A 23642-nucleotide genomic window follows, 5' to 3' on the forward strand; every position below is an offset into this window, starting at 1 on the left:
GGTATTTTGGCCCATTCCTCCATGCAGATCTCCTCTAGAGCAGTGATGTTTTGGGGCTGTCGCTGGGCAACACGGACTTTCAACTCCCTCCACAGATTTTCTATCGGGTTGAGATCTGGAGACTGGCTAGGCCACTCCAGGACCTTGAAATGCTTCTTACGAAGCCACTCCTTCGTTGCCCGGGCGGTGTGTTTGGGATCATTGTCATGCTGTAAGACCCAGCCACGTTTCATCTTCAATGCCCTTGCTGATGGAAGGAGGTTTTCACTCAAAATGTCACGATACATGGCCCCATTCATTCTTTCCTTTAAACGGATCAGTCGTCCTGGTCCCCTTGCAGAAAAACAGCCCTAAAGCATGATGTTTCCACCCCCATGCTTCACAGTAGGTATGGTGTTCTTTGGATGCAACTCTGTATTCTTTCTCCTCCAAACACGACGAGTTGAGTTTTTACCAAAAAGTTCTATTTTGGTTTCATCTGACCATATGACATTCTCCCAATCCTCTTCTGGATCACTCAAATGCTCTCTAGCAAACTTCAGACGGGCCTGGACATGTACTGGTTTAAGCAGAGGGACACGTCTGGCACTGCAGGATTTGAGTCCCTGGCGGCGTAGTGTGTTAATGATGGTAGCCTTTGTTACTTTGGTCCCAGCTCTCTGCAGGTCATTCACTAGGTCCCCCCGTGTGGTTCTGGGATTTTTGTTCACCGTTCTTGTGATCATTTTGACCCCACAGGGTGAGATCTTGCATGGAGCCCCAGATCGAGGGAGATTATCTGTGGTCTTGTATGTCTTCCATTTTCTAATAATTGCTCCCACAGTTGATTTCTTCACACCAAGCTGCTTACCTATTGCAGATTCAGTCTTCCCAGCCTGGTGCAGGTCTACAATTTTGTTTTTGGTGTCCTTTGACAGCTCTTTGGTCTTGGCCATAGTGGAGTTTGGAGTGTGACTGTTTGAGGTTGTGGAAAGGTGTCTTTTATACTGATATAGAGTTCAAACAGGTGCCATTAATACAGGTAACGAGAAAGAAGAAGTTACAGGTCTGTGAGAGCCACATATCTTGCTTGTTTGTAGGTGACCAAATACTTATCTTACAGAGGAATTTACCAATTAATTCATTAAAAATCCTACAATGTGATTTCCTGGATTCTTTCCCCCCATTCTGTCTCTCATAGTTGAAGTGTACCTATGATGAAAATTACAGGCATCTCTCATCTTTTTAAGTGGGAGAACTTGCACAATTGGTGGCTGACTAAATACGTTTTTGCCCCACTGTATATCGGTGCATATTAAGGTCAGATCCAGGAATTCATTTTCACTGTTAATGTAGCAACCTTGGGAATCTTTCTACATTTTTGTTATTTGTTCTAGGAATAATACACAAATCTTGATTTAAAAAAACAGACATATTTATTATTATTGGGCTGATAATTATTGGCTGTTGCAATTTGGTTTGGATCCAAATACAAGTCTTATTCAAGCACCATTTATGTCATAATTTGATTATCAAATGACTTATTTTTCTTTTATCCTACTAATACTTTAAGGACTAGAAAGCATGTGTAGGATTGTTCAGCCTTGGTGGAGGCATGTGCTCTACTGATTGACAGTCTAGTCTTTAAGCTGTAGTCTGCTCTCCATCAACTAAAAATACCTGTCTATTCAACTGCTACCCCTTCATATTTTTTCACCAGATAGTTATAAACTGTGTCGGCCAACTAACTATTAAAGGGATAGTTAACCCAGAAATTTAAATTCCCTCATTATCTACTACTTAGTGATTTAATAAAACAGAAAAAACCCATACCTCCATACTCCTCGCGCCAGAAGTGGCTAAACTAGAGAACATTAGGATTTCTGATGGTCCCTGAATGCACCTCGTGGTAAAATATCAGTGGACATTTAGGATTAAAACATGGTGTAAATGAATGTCAGGCTTACAGACACTTGTATGACACCACAGGAGCAGTATTGAGGCATGTTGTGTTTTTTCTCTTGTTTTATTACTCCTGAAGGACTCACCATTGAAATCAATTGGATTGGATTCGGCTGCAACAAAGTTTACCTGAGACTCAAAAAGTGTTCTTTGGACCCAAACACTTCACCACCCCCCCCCCCCCCCCCCCCCCATCGTCGAGTGGTGAGTAGATAATGAGGGATTTCAATTATCCCATTAATGAGAGACACATAAAATTGAATCAAACAGTAGAGGTGTTAATTGATGGAGCTTTCATGTTGTATTGCTTCATTTAGCTCCTGCAAGCAGCCAAAACAGACGACACACAAAATCAATCAATCAATCAATCAATAGTATTTACAGGCTGGTAGAGAATCATCCACAGCTAATTCTTCGCTTAAGCTTGAAACGCAGCAGGTGGCACATAGCCCTTCTGAAAACCACCCAACAGTGTCTGGGACTTTTCATGTCGATGCATTTGTGGGGGAAATATTCGTCTGGGTGTAGTGTATACAATTACATAGTTACCCATTTATTTTGCATAATGCTATTCTATTCTTTGAGTTGAAGCGCTTTAAGTTTCTGTTCAGGAGGTATCAGGGGTAGCATATATGAAAATCTGTGTGCACACAACATCCACATTCTTAAGGTCATAACTTCTGCCGAAAATGTGTGTATTTAATGCCACTAATTATATCATTGTTCCTCAGATGGAGTAAATGCGTGACCTCAGCACCCTGAAGAAGCTTGAGCTGCTGCTCATGATCTGGTGAAAAATGACTACACACTTTCATCTGAATGCAGAAACTTAATAATCTGAGAACAAAGAAATCCCAGATTAACAATGCATATTTGATCTTAGACACCCTGCCCTTTTAACTAGAGTGAGCATTACTCACTCTAGTTACTTAGTAATGAGAGAGATGCTGAAAGGAACACTTCCTTTCAGAGAACTGTGATTTAAGACAGACACCCAGGTGTTTCATTCTTCTACTGCCTATGGGACTACCAGTGTGTCAAGCCTTTTCCTTTAGCTGTTTTACTTTGTAATGAGGACTCCTTCTTCCATAAATGTGGGAATCCAGTGTGGTCACTTGGTAAAAAAGTAAAGGACTCTTCGTTTGTGCTTCCTAACTGGTGATCTTCTTGCGGAGCAGGTAGGCGCTAGTGATCTGGTTCATCACCACCAGGGCAGGCAAGAAGGGAAGCAGGAAGAAGGCCCACCAGGTCAAACCTTTCACAGTGGCCTGGAACCAGTCTGAGAACATAGCCAACACCACAGTGACTGTGGCCAGCAAGTAGACCACCAGGCCCCAGGTGGCATGATACAGCTTCAGTTTGGGTAGAGAGGAGGAGAGGTGCAGCAGCTTTGGGAAGATCACACACATACCAACAGCTGCTTGGAGAGCAGTGGCTGCCAGGGTGCAGATGCCCAGCAGACTGTGCCAGCTAACCAGGTGGGGGTGCTCTGAGATGTTCTTACTGGCCACCATGAAGCCCAGCCCGCTAGCTGAGATTATCAGGACCAGAGCTTGACAGACCCAGTGGAGACGGATTTTACATTTACGAGATTTGAAGCAGAATGGGGATCCTTCAGCTGAGAAGAGGAGGATGCCCTCAGTCAAACACAGGCAGTACTGCAGGAGAGAAAAGGAATTTATAATGACCATCAGGATTTGTTATCAAGTGTGTGAGGAAAGACAAAGCAAGATGTTCCCATGTAAAATAATAAAGAATGAGATAGGGATGGATGAATGAGTTTATTTTTTATTTGTGCATTATGACTGTTAGACCATGGCCACTTACAAAATGTGTGCTTAAATCAATATGGATTCGATACTGACTACAGATCAGCTCATCTCCTGTCATCTCCTCCTAAACCCTCAGTCATTTTGGATCGTCTCCTGCCCCCTGCCTGTTCAGCATGTCACTGACAACGTTGCACAGTTTCACTTTACTGCTGCATAACTTCATGCCAGAGAAGAGCCAGTCTTTGACTGATCTCTTTGAATGTGAATCCAAAACAAGGTTATATTTAAGAGGGGAGCTGTTGAATAAAATGAACACAACAGAGCAGAGGTTACACTGCCAAAGATGAGACTAAGCAATACTAGGATTAATATTATTTTTTTTAATGAACAAAATATTATACATCAGTCTAATCTTGTGTGTGCTAACAAAGTGAGACATGGTTTATATTGTGTCTGCTTTGAATTCATTTGTGCGATAGAAAAGGAGACACGTTAGACAGAGTTTAATAGATAATAGCATCCTATGATTCGTCAATCCATAGTTAGTTACTGAAACCCCCACCATCAGCCTGTGGTCCAGTCCAGAATAAAACAGCTGTTCTCAGTTACATGTTCTTGGTCAGTTTGTAACATGAGATGTGACAGTGTTGCACCGAATTCATTAGTGTCAGCACTCCTCATATCTATTATTCACTGTGGAAAGAAGATGGCAACACAGAGACCAGCTGATTTGAAGGCAAATGGCATGTTCAAAGATCACATTCAACTGATGAATTATTAGTGCACCACATTATTTTATTAATCGACCTTTATTTGGCCCATAAACTAAATTCAATCAGTTTTACAAACGTTGTTTTTGGTAGACCATCTTGTGCTAGCTTTACTTACTCTCTCATTGATGGTTTCCATATGTTGAGGAGTTCCCCCTCTATCAGTAATATCCACATATCTACTGTATTCTGGTTCTCTCAAGATCATGAATGACACTTAGACCACGAGACAATCACAAGAAGATGATGGGATAGTTATCTGTCATAGCAGGAGAACAGAGGGGACGACTGAGGGGAATTCCAACAGAGCAGGGTGTTCAAACAGCAACCCACTCAACTTAAGAACAGATCAGTCTACCTAAATGATGTGTGTGTGTGTAAGGAGAGATCATGTGTGGCTGTAGACTTACAGCAACAGACATCAACACCGGATGCCAAGAAAACAGACCTGGAACACAGAGAAACACTTAGCATCTTACAATCCACAACTGACCAAACTTTATATTGAATTATAAAATGTGATACATTTAATCGGTGTATTCATCTGAATAACCCATTCAAACATTTAGATGCTTATAGGTTGACCCTGCTAGAGTCATGGCAGGTCTAATGTTAACGTCTGTGTAGGTGGTAAATTAGGCTCGTTACATCATCAATGTTTATAGTCTGTTATGTTCACTCACTGGTTCCGGGTCTGGACAGCAGGGAAATGATGAGGGTCAGGCCCAGACAGGTGACATGAGCCGCTATCACAGCCGCCCTCCGCAGGCACGCATACAGCCAGAAGTCCCGCATCCCCAGCCCCTCTCCCACCGGGCTGTACTCCACGTCTGTCCGCATGCCGCCGACTCCACCCGATACCTGCCCTGCTACCTGCCCGGCTATCTGCCTCGCCACCTGCTACCTACCGGCTCCAACGGGTGGAAGAAGTGCTGTGCTATCCAGACGCCACACGAGCTCCATACTCACGCAATTGCGAAGTGGGAAAAACGAGACCGACAACATCGTATAAAGTCAGTCATGCTCCACGACAGCTCGCAGCGCTTCCGTTGTACAATGTTTCACATTCAGCGTCTTCAATGACGTGCATACGTGGATTTACAGCGGATATAATGTCATGTTGAAAGAAGCAGAGCTGTGGCTTCTGTCCTCAGCCACATATCACCCCCTCTCGTCCAGTGCGGAGAAGAATCCGCTTTAAAGCGAAATCCATTCACTTCCAGTCGGTGTTGTTTTCGTCGACTTTACTGAGCAGATAAAGCGGACGATGTGAAATACGGATTCTATCGGAAACTGCTCCAGCCTTGATTCTCACGCTAGTCCAAACTATGCATCAGGTTCTAAACAATAAAGGAGTTCCGTCTTAAGATTCTACTTCCTGTTTTGGTTCTCTATCAACGCCGAAGAGTAAGAGATAAGTAAGATGCTTCACCTCCCCTTTCCTTCTTTTCAGCGTAATCTGGATGTACTACAGAAACTTGCTGTCAACTAACGATGTGACAAGTAAAAGACTTACTGTTAATTACTGCATCGTATCTGCATTAGTTGTGTAACATTGATACTTGTTTTAATCTAGACAGGAGCATCCAAAAACAAGACTTAAAAACAGTTGGATGATTATTATATTGTGATAAGTAAAGAGTATTTCTAAGTCACTATTGTTTTCTTAAAGTAAACAAATGTATAGACTTTAACAAATGTATGGCACGTTCGTTAAAATTATCCAGATATTTTTCGAATGAGTTTCCTAAAAGTTTGACCATTTTTAGTAGGGTTTCAAAATTCCGGGAATATTCAAAGTTGGAAACTTTGTGTCTCCACAGATGATAGTGCACGTGGCATTATTCTATAGAATAAGATGAGAAAAAAATCTTGTAAAAAAACACTAAAGCAATGCCAGAGATATAAATAGTTGGCCAAACAATTGGAATAGTCTTTAAAAACATTTTTAAATTGATGGATAAATGAATAGAAATAGGCTAGATCAGACATGGCCAAAGTAAATTAAACTAACAATTTAGTAGCACTTAAATGTCACTTACTTATAGCACTTTGTAGTTTTATTTTTGAGGAAATGTACTTTCTTGCTTCTTGTTGTTCTGAGTTTGTACCCTCAGTGTTGACTGCACTTATTGTAAGTTGCTTTGGATAAAAGCGTCAGCTAAATTAAATTTGACCGGGAGTGTCGTGGATAGGGCTCGAAAGGGCACATAATCTCCCTTCAGTTTTTCGCTTTGCACTGTAAGCCCTTCTGTAAAATGAGCGGATCAAGGAAACAAAAAGTGGACAATGAGTGCCGAGTGTTTAACACGGAGTGGACAACAAAATACTTTTTCACTGAAGTCCAATCGAAGGCTGAATGCCTGATATGCCGAGAAACTGTCGCAGTTTTCAAGGAGTACAACATCAGCTGTCACTTTGCTACGAAGCATGCTAACTATGCTAGAAAGCAGTCAACGCAAGAATGGGTGGCTACGGCTCAGAGGTTGGTGGCTAATTTACAGACTCCGCAACATTTTTTTCACTGACAAACTGCGATTCAAATGTCAACTACCAAGGCGTGTTTTGTTAAATGGCCTTGCAAATAAATGCTTTTTTTATTTGTTAAAAGGCTAAGTCATTTCATGTAAGGATTTTTCCATTTCATCTATATTAGTTCTCCATTCATCTGGTCCTGGCCCGGCCCCTCTGTCAAATTTTAGAGCCCATTGTGGCCCGCGAGTCCAAAAGTTTGCCCACCCCTGGGCTAGATGAACAGATGAACCATCCTCAATCAGCATTTTAATATATTTCCCCCAGTAATATCATCGAAACTTACCTGACTAGTCCTGCACACTATAGCAGGCCTCAATAGCCCTGCTGTAGTGTGCAGGATGCTGGGAATTATCTGTGCATGTGATGGAAGAATGCACAGTGTAGGGTTGACATTCAATAGGCAGCGTGTGCTGCATTCCATACATCTTAAAATAGAGTTTTGAATGATGTTTTTATTGCTCAGCGCTTAATTTCCGTATTTATTTATTTTCAAAATTCCCGATCTCAATATTCCCATGGAAAGTTTCCGGAAATTTACCGAAATTTTTTAGCCCCTTTACAACCCTAATTTTGAGTCTCAAAGTTAATCATCCAAAATTAATTAAACTCTTTAAAATTTGAAGAAAAACATTTGCTCCATTCATGCTTAACTCACAGGCTGACATTTCTTTTTCATTTGAAAAAAACGTACGCTAAAAACATAGATTAAATTAATTGTGGAAAACATCAATTGCACACCCTAATGAGAAACTTTCAATTCTGTTGACTTAAATTTAAAGAAAATGGAAACTTTGACAGATAAATCAGAACATAACTACAACACATTCTTAAAAAAACCACAGTCACAGAAACCAAGTGTAAAGGACATTTTAATCCATTTTTATAAACCAACATATTTAATTTAGCAGCATAACCAGATGGTCTTGAGGTATTTCTAAATCCATACTCTGAATTTTATTCCTCCCTCCCCGAGTTCTCACACAGACATTCATCCAAACAGCAAACACACACCAAATCCATACTTCACTAACTCTGCACATACAAACAACCCGACAAATTCATACATCAACATGTGCTCAATAGAGACGCGCACACACATTAACAAACACACAGACATACACACACATATTTGAGTCCTGTTGCCTCAGAGGCCGCAGAGCTGGCTCCCTCACAGTGGCTTGTAAGGCAGGCACACTTAATGGTGCAGTTTTGGCTGTGGGGGAAAATAAATATTTGAAATGATTACTTCAATTTATCAACCAATTTGTACATACACAAAAAATAATAATGTCTCATAAGAGTCAGCATCAGAATAAAATTTGACTTGATAAGAAACTTCTGTAATGTTTAACTTTTTTTTTGGGGGGGGGGGGGGGGAATTGCTCCTTTACATAAATTCGTCTCTCAGTATGACGGGTTACTAGTTTCACACTATCATGTCTCTCAGGGGTCACAGGTAGCTGCCTCATAGCTTGGGGATAGGGGTGCAAACCTTCATCTGAAATATTAAAAGATTGAATGTTTGGCCACTCTTTATTGGGCAGCTGTGGCTGAGGGGTAGAGCAGTTGTCCTCTAACCAGGAGGCCAGCAGATCGAATCCAGTCTTCCACATTTGCATGCCGAAGTGTCCTTGGGCAAGATGCTGAGCCCCGAATTGCCTCTAATCGGAAAAAAACTGCTGCCCATAGATGCATGTTAAGCACTTTCAGTGGTCAAGAGTAGAGAGCGCTATTTAAATACAGACCATTATCCTTATGTTAGATAATATGATAATAGATAAGATTCTGTAAGAGCAGAACTTATGCTGGCATTAATATACACACAGTCCACCATCCACAAGTTCCGGGTAGGGACTTACTTGCACTGATCTCCTGCACATTCAATTTGAAATAAAGCCCAACGTCGGCTAATTGGTTGTAGGCCAACCAATAAATCAGTCGGGCTCTAATGGATACTACATTTAAGTACCAAGTCCCGCTAAAATTTGAGCAGGTGTGCATGAAAGTAGAAACAACTCAAAATAACCTCAAATCTGGGGCCTAATCTTTTAGGGGTTCATAAGTTATCGGATACTTGGCTACCGAATGCTAAGTTGTTTTTAGTTCAGACTTGACTGAGTTTCCATTAAAGAGCCCATATTTTACACCTTTCTGGGATTTAATTTGAAGTATTGGTACCCCTAAGACGATATATCAGTGGTTTAAAGTCGAAAAACTGCTGCAATGTGTATTTCCGTGTCCTCTCTTCTGCCTCTCTCGGGAGCTGCAGACACGACAGGCTGTTTTCGCCAGCCTCATAATTATTTATGAGCCCCTCCTCTGATTGTCTGACTGCACTCTGAGTGACAAACGATCAGGCCAATCACCGGCCTCATTCTGGTCCATTGAGGATCCTCTGGTAAACACAGCTGAAAGTCACGTTATGTTTGTAGCTATAGAAGACCAGCCACATATTTACAGTTTGTTACCACGGGATGTTTCTGAACGGTAAGTTACACCGTCCTCAGGTTTGTTCAAGCAGGACAGTCGGCCAATGTAGGAGTAAGTCCAGAGTTTCAGTATCGAGTAACATCTACGTAACTCTGTACCGCTGCTTGTAGAGCATGTGGTGAGCAGTGTGGAACATATCTATCCTTGAGGAATTGCTGTAGGTTGAGATGTTGCTGTGGTGAAATGAGCCGAGCACACTGACACGGCATGTCAGAAGAAATAAAGCGTAACCGCTGGTCTCGAACAGTAACATTCTTAGGAGGAATGTGCACGGACACATTCTCTTCCTTGCATTCCTCCACACTGCAGTGTTTCTTCAGTGTGGTTTGTTGTGGTTAGCCTGTGGTAGCTAACAAGCTGCTAGCTCAGCAACATGTCTGCTTGGTGTCGTGTTCGGTGCGGAGGGGTGGTGGTGTGGAGCGGTGGGTTCAGAGATTATAAACAGTCTATGGTTTCAGAGGCTGGACTGGTACCGGCTGGTTGGGGCTGGGAGAAGAGTGCGATTCCATGATGGCAGTACGGAAGTAGGAAACAAGACGTTTCAATAACATTTTTCTTAGAGTGGACTGAGTGAAAAAGTCTGCGGAGTGACTGTTTTCATACTTTGAGGGTACCTACTGACCCCCTTCAAGTAATTACGGATAGTAAAAGCCCAGAAAATGTATTTTGCACAATATGGGCCCTTTAAGTATGAGGGGTAAAGAGGTGAGTCAACGTGACTTGTGCAAGATGTAAAGAAATATCCTACTGGCAGTCCTGACATCACATTCACAGAAACTTGAGGTCACTATGACCTTGGCTATTGACCGTCAGGTGCCAAATTCGAAGTAGTTCATCTTTGAGTTCAAGTGAATAGTTGTACAAATTTTAAGAAAATCCCTCAAGACATTCCTGAGATTATTTGTTCACAAGAAAGGGTCGTGTGTGCGAATGGACATACGTATGGACAGACAACCCGGAAACATAATTAGCAATTAAAAAAAATTGGGATCAGCCAAAATGATGCAGTGCGCCAGAGGAAATGTCATTTCTGGTGCGTGCCGCAGTGCACAAGGAAAGGAACAGTGAGCATAAAACACATGTCTGCTCATTTCTATGGGATCTTCCAATTAATATTAAAATATAATGCTTTTGTTTTGCCTCTCTCTGATCACATATGATCCCACAATACCAATTGGGAACAAAGGCTCACAATACAGCTCAGCCTCAAGGAGACTAGCTGCATATTGTAACTTAAACTTTCAAATTATTTTTCTCACCAGCCCATGTGCTGCTCAGTTTCCCTGCTTTTCTAACTAAACTCACCTTCTGTGTGCCGACTTTCTTCTCCACACCCCCAGCCAGCCCCCCACCTTTACTGTCCTTCCAGGTGTAGAAATTAGAGCGTGGAGAGGAGGTGGTGGCAGAGCTGGAAGAGGAGGAAGAGGGCAGGCGGTGTGCTGAGGGTTTAGAGGAAGGAGAGTGCTCTTCCATGCTTCCCCCCTTGCGTTTCTTGACAAGCCCCTGGTGCTCGAAGCCCCTCCCAACGACCTGCCCGTGTAGTCCTGAGTCTCCCATACCTGCCCGGTTATGGGAGTTGTTGATGGTGGAGGAAAGGTCTGGGGGTGATGAATGGCTCAGAGAAGAGTGTGTCCGTTTGTACGTCCAAACTGCCTTGGCGGCTGGTGAGTGGGACTCTGATGGGGAGGGGTGTGGGCGGGGTTTGCTTCCAGGAGAAAGCGTGCCATTGGTCCGTCCATGTGGAAGAGGTGAGGGAATGGTGACTTTAGAAGAGGAGGAGGAAGAGGTGGCAGAAGGTGGGCGGCCCCGGTCCTGGAGGATAATGCAGTTCCTGTCCGGGCCTGAGTGCTCCCCTTCCTGCGATGGGGCTTTGCGTTTGCGAAGGGCAGCAGCAGCCTCCTCTCGCAGCTTCAGCATCTGCTTGCTTGGACGTCCAACAGGGTTCTTGGGTCGCCCGGGACTGATCTGACACATTGCCCCAGATTTACCTGGAGACACCAGATGACCAACACCGATGCCTCCGCCGCCGTCGCTATAGCTGCTACTGCAGCTACTACTGCTGCTGCTGCTGCTGCTGCTGCCACCACTGCCCGCAGAGTTCTCTGACTCCATGGCTGTCTGGGGTCTTCCTGGACCACGACATGAGAAAGAGGAGCAAGAGGACGCACTTTTAAGAGAGGAGTTTATATGACTTGCTGTTCGGATTTTAGAATGTGATGCAATTGTGGCTATGGAGGATGGGGACAAGGAGGTGATGGTCTTGGCTGAGGGAGAGGGAGATTGAAGGTCTGTGGCTTGAGGTATTTTCCTGGATTGAGAGAAAATAAATCCACAAATCAAAATATCAAACATGTCCTGAACTGTCTGATAACAAGAATGTACTTAATTGTTTAATTGAACGTGTAGTAAACCATGTACAGTAGTGTGCAGTATTGTTAACTTGATCAGAAACTGCAATGGCTGATTAGAGCGCGAGACCCCAAGCGTCCGGAGGTTGAGAAACTTCAGAAACTTTGTTTAATTTTACTTCCTCTAGATCAGGGGTGTCAAACTCATTTTAGTTAAGGGGCCACATACTGCCCACTTTAATCTCAAGTGGGCCAGACCAGTAAAATCATAGCATAATAGCTTCGTACCCCCCCCGGCTTTTTTTTCACCGCCGCCGCCACACCCCTCCGCCCTGGACGACGTCGCTTCGCTCAGGGTGGGGGGGCATGGCGGCGACGGATACCAACATGAAACCGACATAACGGGGGGAGCCGACCCGTCTTGGAACATGGACCTAGGAGTCTGACGCACGCATTGAAAGTGAAAGGTGAGGGCCGTTGTGCGCCGGCTGAGGTGTGATTCCAGCCCCACCGCGTACCCCTGAACCACTTCGCATACCCGTACCCCACTTTGGGAACCGATGGTCTATGGCAGGAGTCCCCAACCTTTTTGAAACTGAGAGCTACTTCGAAGGTACTGAGTAGTACGAAGGGCTACTTGTTTGATACAAACTTCCTGAATAACAAAGATGCACAGATCACCTTTTAATAAGAATAATAATATATGTGATTAATTGTTTCTCACAATAATTATTATCCATCCGGCTCCGAACTACTGACCTATGATCACAATCCTGACCTGAACAGCTCTATATATTGTGGGCAGCTGTGGCTGAGGGGTAGAGTGGTCGTCCTCCAGCCTGAAGGTCGGCGGTTCGATTCCCAGTCTGAACCATCTGCATGCCGAAGTGTCCTTGGGCAAGTAGCTGAACCCCGAATGGTCCCCCATAGAATAACAAAGTGCTGGGATAGATGCACTGTATGAATGTGTGTGTAAATGGGTGAATGTGAAACTGTAATGTAAAGCGCTTTGAGTGGTCATCAAGACTAGAAAAGCGCTATATAAATACAAATCCATTTACCATTTACCATATAAAAATATTAGTTCAGGGTCATAGTGCCACCGGGTGAAAAATTGTGAAAATTAAGTTGTGGTAACATTGTCCAATTGGCACAAAATTGCTCACGCTACATCATATCGCCTACTTGAACAGATCTATATATATATTATGAAAATTCCACTTTTGTAATGCTTCTACACGTTAATTTGATATCTTTTCCCAGTGTGATGTGCACAGATAGTGTGGACCGTAATGAGCAATTAGCAGGCAAGGATCGACATCGCTAGCGGACGCAGGAAGTGAAGCGTGCAAAAAACGCATGCAACGCGGAGACGTGCGCTTGGTCATCGATCGTTTTCTCCACCGACCGCAACAGGCTTCAACGTGCGGGTGCCCGCCAGTGCTACACATAGCCCTAGTTAAAATTAAAACCACTTCAAGCTAACAATGAAAGGAATATGAGCCTCGGTTTCTTACTTCCAAAGGTGGGCGCTGATGTGCTGTTCCAGCATACTACTGAGAGCCGACCTTAGGTGGTGAAGTCTCCTGTCAAACGTGTAGATGCCGTGACCAAACGCATGGCTGCCAAAAGAACAGACCTGGAGAAAAAAAGACTTGTCAATCTGGGATCTAGTATGCTCTGTTGATGAGATTTATTAATGGGTGTTATCATCAGATTTAAAATTTGAAAATTTGGACATGGTTAACAATAGCTCAAAGAGTATCATAAGGCATAAGGCAGCTTTGTTCTACTAGTGAGTTGGGCAATATGCAAAAATGTTCAGCCTCAATCAGCCCAACAACCGACAATATATTTATGTGCGTGTACATGCGTGGTTGTGCATGGGGCGCAGATGTTTATGCCAGTATCAGCGAATGCAATGTCAAAAAGAGCTGTGACCACTTGTGTTCGGATCTCACTTCTCCCCTCTGTGTGCAAATAAATACGACCTTCATAGTGTTCCCGAGGAGCAAATTATGTTGATTTCACCCAGTCCGAGTTTATATACGTTGGTGTGTCTGCGGTTGAACTATGAAGAAAGGTTTCCCTCATTTAAGAAAAGTATTTATCATTTTAACAATCACTCCCAAAAAAATAAATAATTAATGATGACTCAAATCCTTACATCACTTAACCCTATTTACTAGCATCTTCTGTTTGGGGAAAGCAGTTGTTTTCCAACACACAGCCCAAAACAACTTGATATAGTCACATTATACCAGGGTCATATTTATGAGCATGATCACAGACTTTGTAAAAATTAAGACTTTGTAATGGGCCTTGGGGTTCTCTGGCCCAAGAATTATTTTAAAACGTCTAGCAAGTTTTCAGCAATAGATTCTGTACATGTAAACACATAGTTTTAGTAAGAATCAAACGCAGGATCAAACTACCTACCGCTAGTGGTCTCGGATGTGCACAAGAAGATGGGAATTCTAAGGGCTCCTCAGGTCCTTCTGCTTCACTTTCATCACTGGAGATTCGTCCATGGACGAGAGGCGATTGGGTTCGGAGACTTCCCTCATCCTGCCGCTGTTTCTCGTCCTCTGGGCTGCACTCTGACTCAACGGTGGATCGACTGTAGAACAAAACAAACTGTTAGAAGGACCATACAATGTTAACAATATTATCATGACCTTGATACATGTGCAATCTCCTTTCTTATTGACAATGATTCTGATGCATTTTAATAATGGACTTCAACTGCGTCAAAATGAGCACTGCAGTCATGCACGTGATGCAGGAAAAGGTTTGTCTTAATGACAAAAAACAACAAAATTAAGCCAGAGAAAAACATAATTGAGGACAGTCAGAACCAGATATCAAACCTCACTGTACTCGTAAGAAAAAGATTTGAATGCAAAATCATGTTATTTTGACCCAGTCTGAGTTTACAGATTTATACAACCTTTGTGTGTGTCTGTGTATAGCCACACATAGTTGTGTCAGGAAGAACTGAATAAATCTTTAATTATGAGCTGCATGCAGAGCTACTAAGAAAAGAAAATATAATAATTCTGTGTTAGTCAGTGTTGATATTGTGGCGGTGGCTACAACCAAATGTATTGGCACTGAGGCAAAAGAATACTTTTGATTTATTGTGAAACTGCAGCGGAGAGATGACAGCTTAGTACGAAGGGCTGCACCCTAACCCTAGCCTGCGCTGCACTCACACACACACACTTACCTGTCTGGAATTGAGATGGAAGATCCACAAAATGTCCAAAGTTTGACTAATCTCTCAGTTTTTTCTCACGTGACTCTTTATAGCTAAAGATTCAGGCTAACAGCCGAGCCACACTAGATGCATGAACACCCGCTAACATCTACTGGTAGTTGGTAACTTAAATTGTGCAGAAGACCTTCAAATTTACAAGGGATATTCAACATCTTGTCCATTATTCAAAAAAATCTGCAGCCAAAAAATACAATTAAAATTGATTCGAATGCTCAAAAATATATCTATCACATCCCGAATTTTCCGTATTACCCAGGGTTCATACACATTTTGACCAGTGGATTTCCATGACTTTCCATGACTTTAAACCAAATTTCCATGACCGAACACTTTGTGAAATCTCGATGTATTCGCGAAAAAGTGACAATGTAGTATTCAAACTAACAATGAGAATTCCAAGGCATACAGTATACTTTAAATTACACAAACCCAAGTATGCCTGCTTATATTTTAGCGTATTTCTTTAAAAGCATATGAATTATTTAAAACTCAGCGTAAATGAACTAGGGATGGGCATTCAATTAAATGGTCTTAATCGATCGTTGGGAGAATTAACGATCGATTTTCGATTAATCATTAATATTTTCATATTAATATTCACTATTTATAGGCTATATTAAAATGCAGTGAAAATAGAAAAAACAAAGCGCGTTTCCTCATTGAGATCTTTATTCGAAGATGAACAACTCTTTTGGCAGTTAAACGGGATCTGTTCACTAGGGATGTCCCGATCCGATATTGATATCGGAAATCAGTCCGATATCAGCCAAAAAAGTGAATATCGGATTTTATCGGACTGAATCTAAAAACTCCGATATAAGCGCTCCGATATAAGCTGTCCATTTACCGCTCCAGGACTTCTATAATAGGTGACTCTGGTTTGATCACACTCCAACACAGTAGGTGGTAATGCCCCTTAATTAACGTTGGTGCCGGCCGCGGAAGAAGAGCGTCTCTGATCCAGCATGCACAGCCCACGTGATCACAACAACGACAACGTGTGTGCCTGCAGCAAGGTGTAGTGATGTCGGCTGTGTGGAAGTATTTTACCGTAAACTCGGACAAAGACGTTGCAGCTAAATGCAACATTTGTCAGGCGCAAGTGTCCCGTGGAGGGACAGAACCGGGAAGGTTCAATACAAGCAACCTCATCGCACATTTGAAAAAACACCACAAAAAAGAACATGAGGATTTTCGCGAGAGCAGCAAGGCGAAGCAACAAGCCTCTGGCTCGCTTCAGCAACCCACGCTGGCCGAAAGCTTTGCAAGACGTGACAAACTACCACGGGACAGCAAAAAGGCAATGGCCATAACAGAAAAGATAGCCCAGTTTATTGTGCTTGATGACCAGCCCCTGTCGGTGGTGAGTAATGTCGGGTTTAAACGCTTAATGGAGCACCTCGAACCTCGCTACATTATTCCTAGCCGCCACTACATTGTAGACAAAACTATACCCCGGATGCACGAAGAGGTTAAAAAGTGTATTGCCGCACACGTGGAGAAGGCAAATGCTATAAGCTTCACCACCGACATCTGGAGCTCAGACCATCGTCCGCTGTCTCTGTTGAGCCTGACTGCGCACTGGGTGGACACTGACTTCACACTGCAGAGAGCAGTGTTTCCAACATATGCTGACAGTAGAAAAATAACTGAAGTGAACTTGAATTGTTTGCACTTTAAAATTTAATTTATTCTATTCAATTGTATAATGATGTTGGTAACCAGTGGTTATTTTGCACTTTAAATATAACATTTTGTTTTTATTGGATTTGTTGAGGTAATACTCTTATGTTGAAGGTTAAAATTAATGTAACCAATTGGTTAATAATAAATGGGTCAGTTTTTCCTATACCTACTGTTGCTGACTATTGTTTTCTGTTATATCACTACAACATCAGTAACAGTAACATCACTTTATCAAGCCTTTTCTAACATTCCACACAACAAAATAAGGAATAAATATATGTATGATTTGTGCCTATATCGTATCGTATTGATATCGGTATCGGCCAATACTCAAGGCTACAATATCGGTATCGTATCGGAAGTGATCGGGACATCCCTACTGTTCACTGGTAAAGGCCAATGTACAGTGCCTTGCATAAGTATTCACCCCCCTTGACTTTTTCCCGTTATGTACTGTTACTAACTGGAATTCAAATAGACTTAAATAAACTTTTTCCCGTTTGATCAACAAAACATGCATAGTACTTTGGAGGTGCAAAATAAATTTTATTGTGACACAAACAATAATGAGAACAAAAAAGTTGACATCTGTTGGGTGCATAAGTATTCACCCCCCTGTGTCAATACTTGGTAGAACCCCCTTTCGCTGCAATTACAGCTGCAAGTCTTTTGGGGTATGTCTCTACCAGCTTTGCACATCTAGAGATGGAAAGGTTTGTCCATTCTTCTTGGCAAAAAGATGAAGCTCAGTCAGATTGGATGGAGACCGTCTGTGAACCGCAATCTTCAAGTCTTGCCATAGATTCTCTATTGGATTGAGGTCTGGGCTTTGACTGGGCCATTTTAAGACATTAACATTCTTTAATCCAAACCATTCCTTTGTAGCTCTGGCTGTATGTTTAGGGTCATTGTCCTCCTGGAAGATGAACCTCCGCCCCAGTCTCAAGTCTTTTGCAGACTGCATCAGATTTTCTTCAAGGATTTCCCTGTATTTGGCTCCATCCATCTTTCCCTCTATTCTGACCAGTTTCCCTGTACCTGCTGAAGAGAAGCATCCCCACAGCATGATGCTACCACCACCATGTTTCACTGTTGGGATGGTGTGCTCAGGGTGATGGGCAGTGTTGGGTTTTCGCCACACATAGCGTTTTGCATTGAGGCCAAAAAGTTCAATTTTGGTCTCATCTGACCAGAGCACCTTCTTCCACATGTTTGCTGTGTCTCCCACATGGCTTCTGGCAAACTCCAAACGGGATTTTTTATGGATCCCTTTCAACAATGGCTTTCTTCTTGCCACTCTTCCATAAAGGCCAGATTTGTGGAGTAGACGACTAATAGTTGTCCTGTGGACAGATTCTCCCACCTCAGCTGTGGATCTCTGCAACTCCTCCAGAGTAACCATGGGCCTCCTGGTTGCTTCTCTGATTAATTTTCTCCTTGTCCGACTCTTCAGTTTGGGTGGACGGCCTCCTCTTGGTAGGTTTGCGGTTGTGCCATATTCTTTCCATTTTCTTATGATGGATTTTATGGTGCTCAGAGAGATGTTCAAAGCTCTGGATATTTTTTTATAACCTAACCCTGCTTCATATTTCTCCACAACTTTATCCCTGACCTGTTTGGTGAGCTCCTTGGTCTTCATGATGCTGTTTGTTCAGTAATGATCTCCAACAAACTCTGAGTCCGTCACAGAACAGGTGTATTTATACTGAGATTAAATTGCAGACAGGTGGACCCTATTTACTAATTATTTGACTTGCAAATGTGACTTGTGAATGCAATTGGTCGCACCAGATCTTTGTTAGGGGTTTCACAGTAAAGGGGGTGAATACATATGCACTCAACACTTTTCAGATTTTTATTTGTAAATAATTGTGAAATCCATGTAATATTTCCCCCCACTTCCAAATGATGCACTATTTTGTGTTGGTCCATTACATAAACTCACGATGAAATAAATTTTAATCTGTGGTTATACCATGACAAAATGTAGAAAAGTCCAAAGGGGGTGAATACTTATGCAAGGCACTGTATGTGTAGGGGTACACCCAGAGTGTGGACACATTTCTTTATGTGCAGCCCCTGCGTTTACAATGGGACATCAATCCACCCAATAGCACCACAGAGCTTGGCAATAGGTCCAGCCAATCAGTGACTGGAGATTTGGTGCGCTGGCGAATGGAGAGAGCGGAGGGGGCGGGACAAAGAGTGCGGAGAACGGCGACAGAGATGATGGCGGCGCCCGGAGAAACTCACACCTGATAAGGAGTAAATGAAAGCGGAACCAGTCGGTTATTTATAATTTTAGCTCTAAGTTTGTTAAGTTTGTTAGTGTCCGTGTTGCGGAAGTATTACGGTTGGAGTGAAGAAGGAGTTTACACCACCAGCACTGAAGATTCCCCTGTGACGCAGTTAGAAGTATAGCACGTTGTAGCGTGAGGCGAAATATCATCGCTAGTTAGTAAAGTTTAGCTAACCACTTAGAAACTAGCTCGTCGCCAACGTCAGAGACTTCACCAGGCCAAGACCGCCAGCCGTTTCGCCACTGCCGCCCTGGATGTTCCCGCGGCGTCGGGGACTTCACCACGCTGGCCAAGGAGGACAGCTAGCAGTTTAGCCACCGCAGCCTTTGATGTGCCCGCCGCGTCGGGGACTTCGCCGCAGCGCCATTACAGCCCTGGACGGTCCGCAGCTCACTTGCCCTCTCTCGCTCTCTCTCCCAAGCTACCGACAGAGGGTTTGTTTGTGAGTATTACCCTGCCACATGTGACACCGCATCGTCAGCGAGCAGCAAAGTGTCCGGGACGGTAACGTCCATTTTGGGATTAATTCAATTCACTTTGAGGACCGTGGCTCAACTACTTTGGACTTAACGTGTAAAGCAGTGAACATTGAGTGAACAGACTGAATGTGAAAAACATTGAACTTTGAATGTGAAAGATATTTATGGTTCTAAACGATCTTTTGTTATGGGTTTGAAATGAATGTAACTGAATGTCTCTGCATTTAGTTAGAAGAAAGTGTTAAGCTTGACTTTGAGTTTATTGCATTTATGCATACCTGTTGCTACCTTTTCAGTTATAGGAACTCACCGGTGAGTAGAACAGGTGTCTTTGTTTAGAGAGAGTTGTCTTGAGCAGGGGAAAGAGTTTCAACGTGAAACCATTGTTTTAATTTTCAATTAAATAATAAACTTTTATTTTTTTATTTTAAATCCTATGGTTTGTTCCACCTGTTACATATGCTTCTCCGTTTTGACGGACGCGGACAGATAGGACCGCCTTCTCCAACGTGGAACGCCCTCTCCAGGCCTCTCCGTGGCTCCTCGGAGAGCTTTTCGTGCAGCTCTCATATTTCTAACTACACGTCGAAATGGCGGAGACCCCACGGATAGCCCTTGGCTGTGATTGGTCCGCTAACGCCAGCATTACGGGACCTCAAATTTCCTGTTCCATTCCCTACATCACAATAAACCAAAATCACAACTACGACTCTCTGATTAATGTGACAAGTGTGTTAAGCCAGCGGCGTTGTCCGGCTGACGGTGGCTGGTTAGAGCACTTACGGCATGTGTGTACGGTCACATATGGTTATAACGAACTTTCATAACGGGGCTAGCGGGCTAGCCACCATGCTAACTGCGGTGGGAACAGCGCAAAAACCCGCTGACTTTAATCCCACGGCTGTCATGACACTTTTTCTCAAACACCGTCAGGTTAGAAGCAAACACTTGGTAGTAGTTAGTATCGGGTGTCCCTGCTGACTGTGTGTGGAAGCTGGGGGGAAGCTAGCTGCCTCCGTGTAGCTTCAAGCTGTTGCAGCTGTTGAATTAGCAACGCAGTTTGGAAACAAGACCGGGGAACCGCTGCGTTAAGACACGATAACATAAGCATTTTGACCCGCTGGGTGTCACTTTATTTCAGCAAAAACGGTGGCGTCATCAATATCCTTTTTCTGTTAGTTGCCATCGTTCACTGTGTGTGAGGAGCCGGGAGGATGTAAATAAACCAGCGTGGACTTCTTCTATATACCTCATGAGGTAGGCTTCTCTAAGCTCGACTTCCGTTGCGCCATCTACTGTTCTGGCGGTGAATTGTTTTCACAACAAAAAGGCTCGTAGAACTATAAATCAAAAAGGGTCCGTCCGCTCCGTCCGTCCGTCAGTCCGCAACGGACTCGGAGAAGCATACAGAGGCCTTTACACTTGAAAATATGTGCTGCTGTACTCTAAACTAAGCCCTGTTTGGAGCTAGCTGAATTTGACTGTTCTCGCCCTCTCAGTCAAGTTATTGTCATGCCCTAACTCCCGGAACCCCTGACACAGACCCGGGTCTTTTCCGTGAATCCGAGCAGCGCAGGAATCCGAGCAGCGCAGGTTAGCTCCGGGCTGCTTTCTCCAAATGCTAACATCCTCGCTGTGCTGCTTTCAAGGCAACTCGGATATTCTGACGTCCTGCCACATAGCGAACATGCAATAGTTTTCATCCATGAAAAAATAATGTCATCGACGAAACTCATCGTCTATTAATTATGCCCATCCCTTAAATGAACAACATGAAAATATTATTATAACAAAATTCCATGACTTTTCCAAAACTTTTGGGAGATTATTTTTTCCATGACTTTTCCAGGCCTGGAAAAACACATTTTAAAATTCCATGACTTTTCCAGGTTTTCCATGACCGTACGAACCCTGATTACCGCACATGGGTACTTTTTCATCCATTAATACAATCATTCAAATAAATCTGAACTCTTTTCTTTATTTTTTAAATGCTTTCAAAAAGTATTAACATCCGCTGGTGGTTGACGTCTTAATTAGTGGTAGAACCTACAAGGGATAATCTCCATGTTGTCCTATGTTCTGAACTGAAACAGCTTTTGACTCGGTTTCCTTTGACAGTATATGTTCAGTTTAAAAAGGCATAGAGGTAATGATCTACTGAGCAGGACATATGGCTTTCAAAGTACTGCCATACTAGCCAGTAGTCCGTCAGTTTACCTACAGCCTTAGTGTAACCTCAGGTTTGGCTTGTAACGCAGTTGCGATTAATAGCCTGCAACACCTGATGACGATGAGGTACACAACTGAAGATATGTCCCTAACATCCGCTGGTGGTTGCTACCATCTTCTTACTTTAATTATTGCTTGGCATCTTAATAAATGCAGAAGATATTCAAACATACAAGGGATATCCTCTATATTTTCTTATGCTCTAAAATGATACTTTTATTGTGTGCTATAATTTACTAAATAAGATTTTCGATTTAAAATTCAAACTACAAGTCTTATAGTTATTTAGATGCTGTCCACATTGATTGACATTTATTCAGTTTAGGCTTGTGTGTGGCAATTGAAAAGGAAAACGATTTTAGCCCCTACTGTATTAAGGTGGCCCTGCTTGTAAAAAACCACAAACATGTATTTAGATCCACACCAACATTTTTCTTCTTTTGGCCATTTCCCACTCCTAAAAAAGGACTTGAAACTTAGTACTGAGGCTGAGGTAATAAAGGATCAGGAACAATCATATTTGTTGTTACATTTCCGTTTACATGTCAATTAGTTCAATAAACACTGATCGGATAAGATGTCTTTAGAAGATAAGAAGAATTAAGCTTTAACTATATGGGATGTGGAGACTAGTTGTTATTTCAATAATCGTGATATTTAATTTCCCATAAAATACAAGGCAGAGAGAAAGGGGATGACAAAAAACAAAGCTCAGGACAATATAACTGTCCGTTAGAGAACAGGTGAGAACTGTAAACAACTATATGTTTTTTTTAAATGTCTTTAAATTGCCTAGTTGCGATCACCATTGCACACTTCAATACACTTAAGCTTCAGTAAAGCTCACCAACCTGAAAGCAGGGAGGCTGGCCAGAGGTCTTCTGCAGTGCGGTACCCCAGGCTGCTCCCTGGGGGCCTCTGGGCTGGGGGATCGTCCACTGGAGGAGCCTCCCTCCAACAAATGGCCTCCTTTCTCCCGAACCTTGGTCTTTAGTTCTGCCACCAGCTGGTCAAAGTTCTTGCTTCGGCCAACAACCTTCCTTCGCTGGTGGATGGAGTGAATCTGAGGACCAAGACACAGGCAGTTGAGCTGGATTAAAAGTCAACACAATGCGTTAAAAGGAGCCCTGCTGTAAGAATTCAACTGCATATATTAGATTTCAACTACAATCTGTATTTCTCAAAAATCAAAAGTCTAAACATGGAAGGGATTCAAATCATGCAGGGTTGATCGTGATTTTATTGCTTTGCCAAATGGGATTAATGAGTCCAAGCTGGAATAGAAAAGAGCACTTGCAACGACTTCAAAGCAATCGAAATGCTAGAAGTTAAGTGAGGAATCAGATTTTATGAGATATTATGGAGATTTACTGAAAACAAATTCTGGAGTACTTGACTAATCAGGCATCTTCAGTGAGGCAAGACCCACCCCAAAAGTTCCAAGAGCCAAGCAGGGACTTTTGGAAGGTAAAACCTTTCACCACAACCAAATTAGACCCTCATCACTGAGGGGGAAACACAGCTCCAGTGAGAGCAAGCAGTGTTCCTCAACTAACAGTATAGGACCCAAATCTGAGTCATCACCGACTTTTAGAAACTGTATCAGAAGAGAACAGCAGAAAGTGTGCGCTGTCAATGGGTGAAAACTATGCTTGTGCAAATGTCGCCTGGTATGGCTGCCGACAGTGCTGCCGACACGGTGCGTTTTTTGTAAGAAATAAATTGTAAGTATCTGAAATTATCATCATTTAAATTGCAGATTGTCATGTAAGACATTTAGAAACAGCACTGTACAAGAGGACATTGCTT

The 23642-nt window shown here is 42.8% G+C and overlaps 2 protein-coding genes across 3 annotated transcripts in view; both read right to left on the reverse strand.

Moving 5' to 3' along the window:
- Positions 1-1396: 1396 nt before the first annotated feature.
- LOC128452047 (probable transmembrane reductase CYB561D1) lies at positions 1397-5890 on the reverse strand. The gene is made up of 3 exons (XM_053435497.1): positions 5167-5890; positions 4894-4931; positions 1397-3599 (listed from the first exon to the last, which is right to left on the reverse strand). Exons 1-3 carry the CDS (start codon positions 5321-5323, stop codon positions 3093-3095), a joined length of 702 nt encoding a protein of 233 aa, XP_053291472.1. The 5' UTR covers positions 5324-5890; the 3' UTR covers positions 1397-3092.
- A 1980-nt stretch (positions 5891-7870) lies between these two features.
- The window catches only part of atxn7l2a (ataxin 7-like 2a), a 30735-nt gene continuing 14963 nt past the window's right edge, over positions 7871-23642 (reverse strand). The window contains exons 6-10 of one of the 2 annotated variants that reach the window (XM_053429720.1): positions 22685-22896; positions 14296-14476; positions 13374-13495; positions 10814-11816; positions 7871-8231 (exon numbers count right to left, since the gene is read on the reverse strand). In XM_053429720.1, the coding sequence (XP_053285695.1) occupies positions 8214-8231; positions 10814-11816; positions 13374-13495; positions 14296-14476; positions 22685-22896 (1536 nt within the window). In that variant the 3' untranslated portion in view covers positions 7871-8213. Of the gene's footprint in view, positions 11817-13373; positions 13496-14295; positions 14477-22684; positions 22897-23642 lie in introns of both variants that reach the window. The other variant, XM_053429712.1, reaches the window with a different exon arrangement.

This window comes from Pleuronectes platessa, chromosome 2, assembly GCF_947347685.1.
Source record: "Pleuronectes platessa chromosome 2, fPlePla1.1, whole genome shotgun sequence".
Lineage (NCBI taxonomy): Eukaryota > Metazoa > Chordata > Actinopteri > Pleuronectiformes > Pleuronectidae > Pleuronectes > Pleuronectes platessa.

Bases quoted from the DNA above. Each gene is read 5' to 3' on its own strand.
- LOC128452047 (XM_053435497.1), bottom strand. From the start codon at position 5,323: ATGCGGACAGACGTGGAGTACAGCCCGGTGGGAGAGGGGCTGGGGATG. The intron at 4,932-5,166 runs GTGAGTGAACAT...TCTGTGTTCCAG, and splicing joins GCTGTCCAGACCCGGAACCA to GTCTGTTTTCTTGGCATCCG. The intron at 3,600-4,893 runs GTAAGTCTACAG...TCTCTCCTGCAG, and splicing joins CGGTGTTGATGTCTGTTGCT to TACTGCCTGTGTTTGACTGA.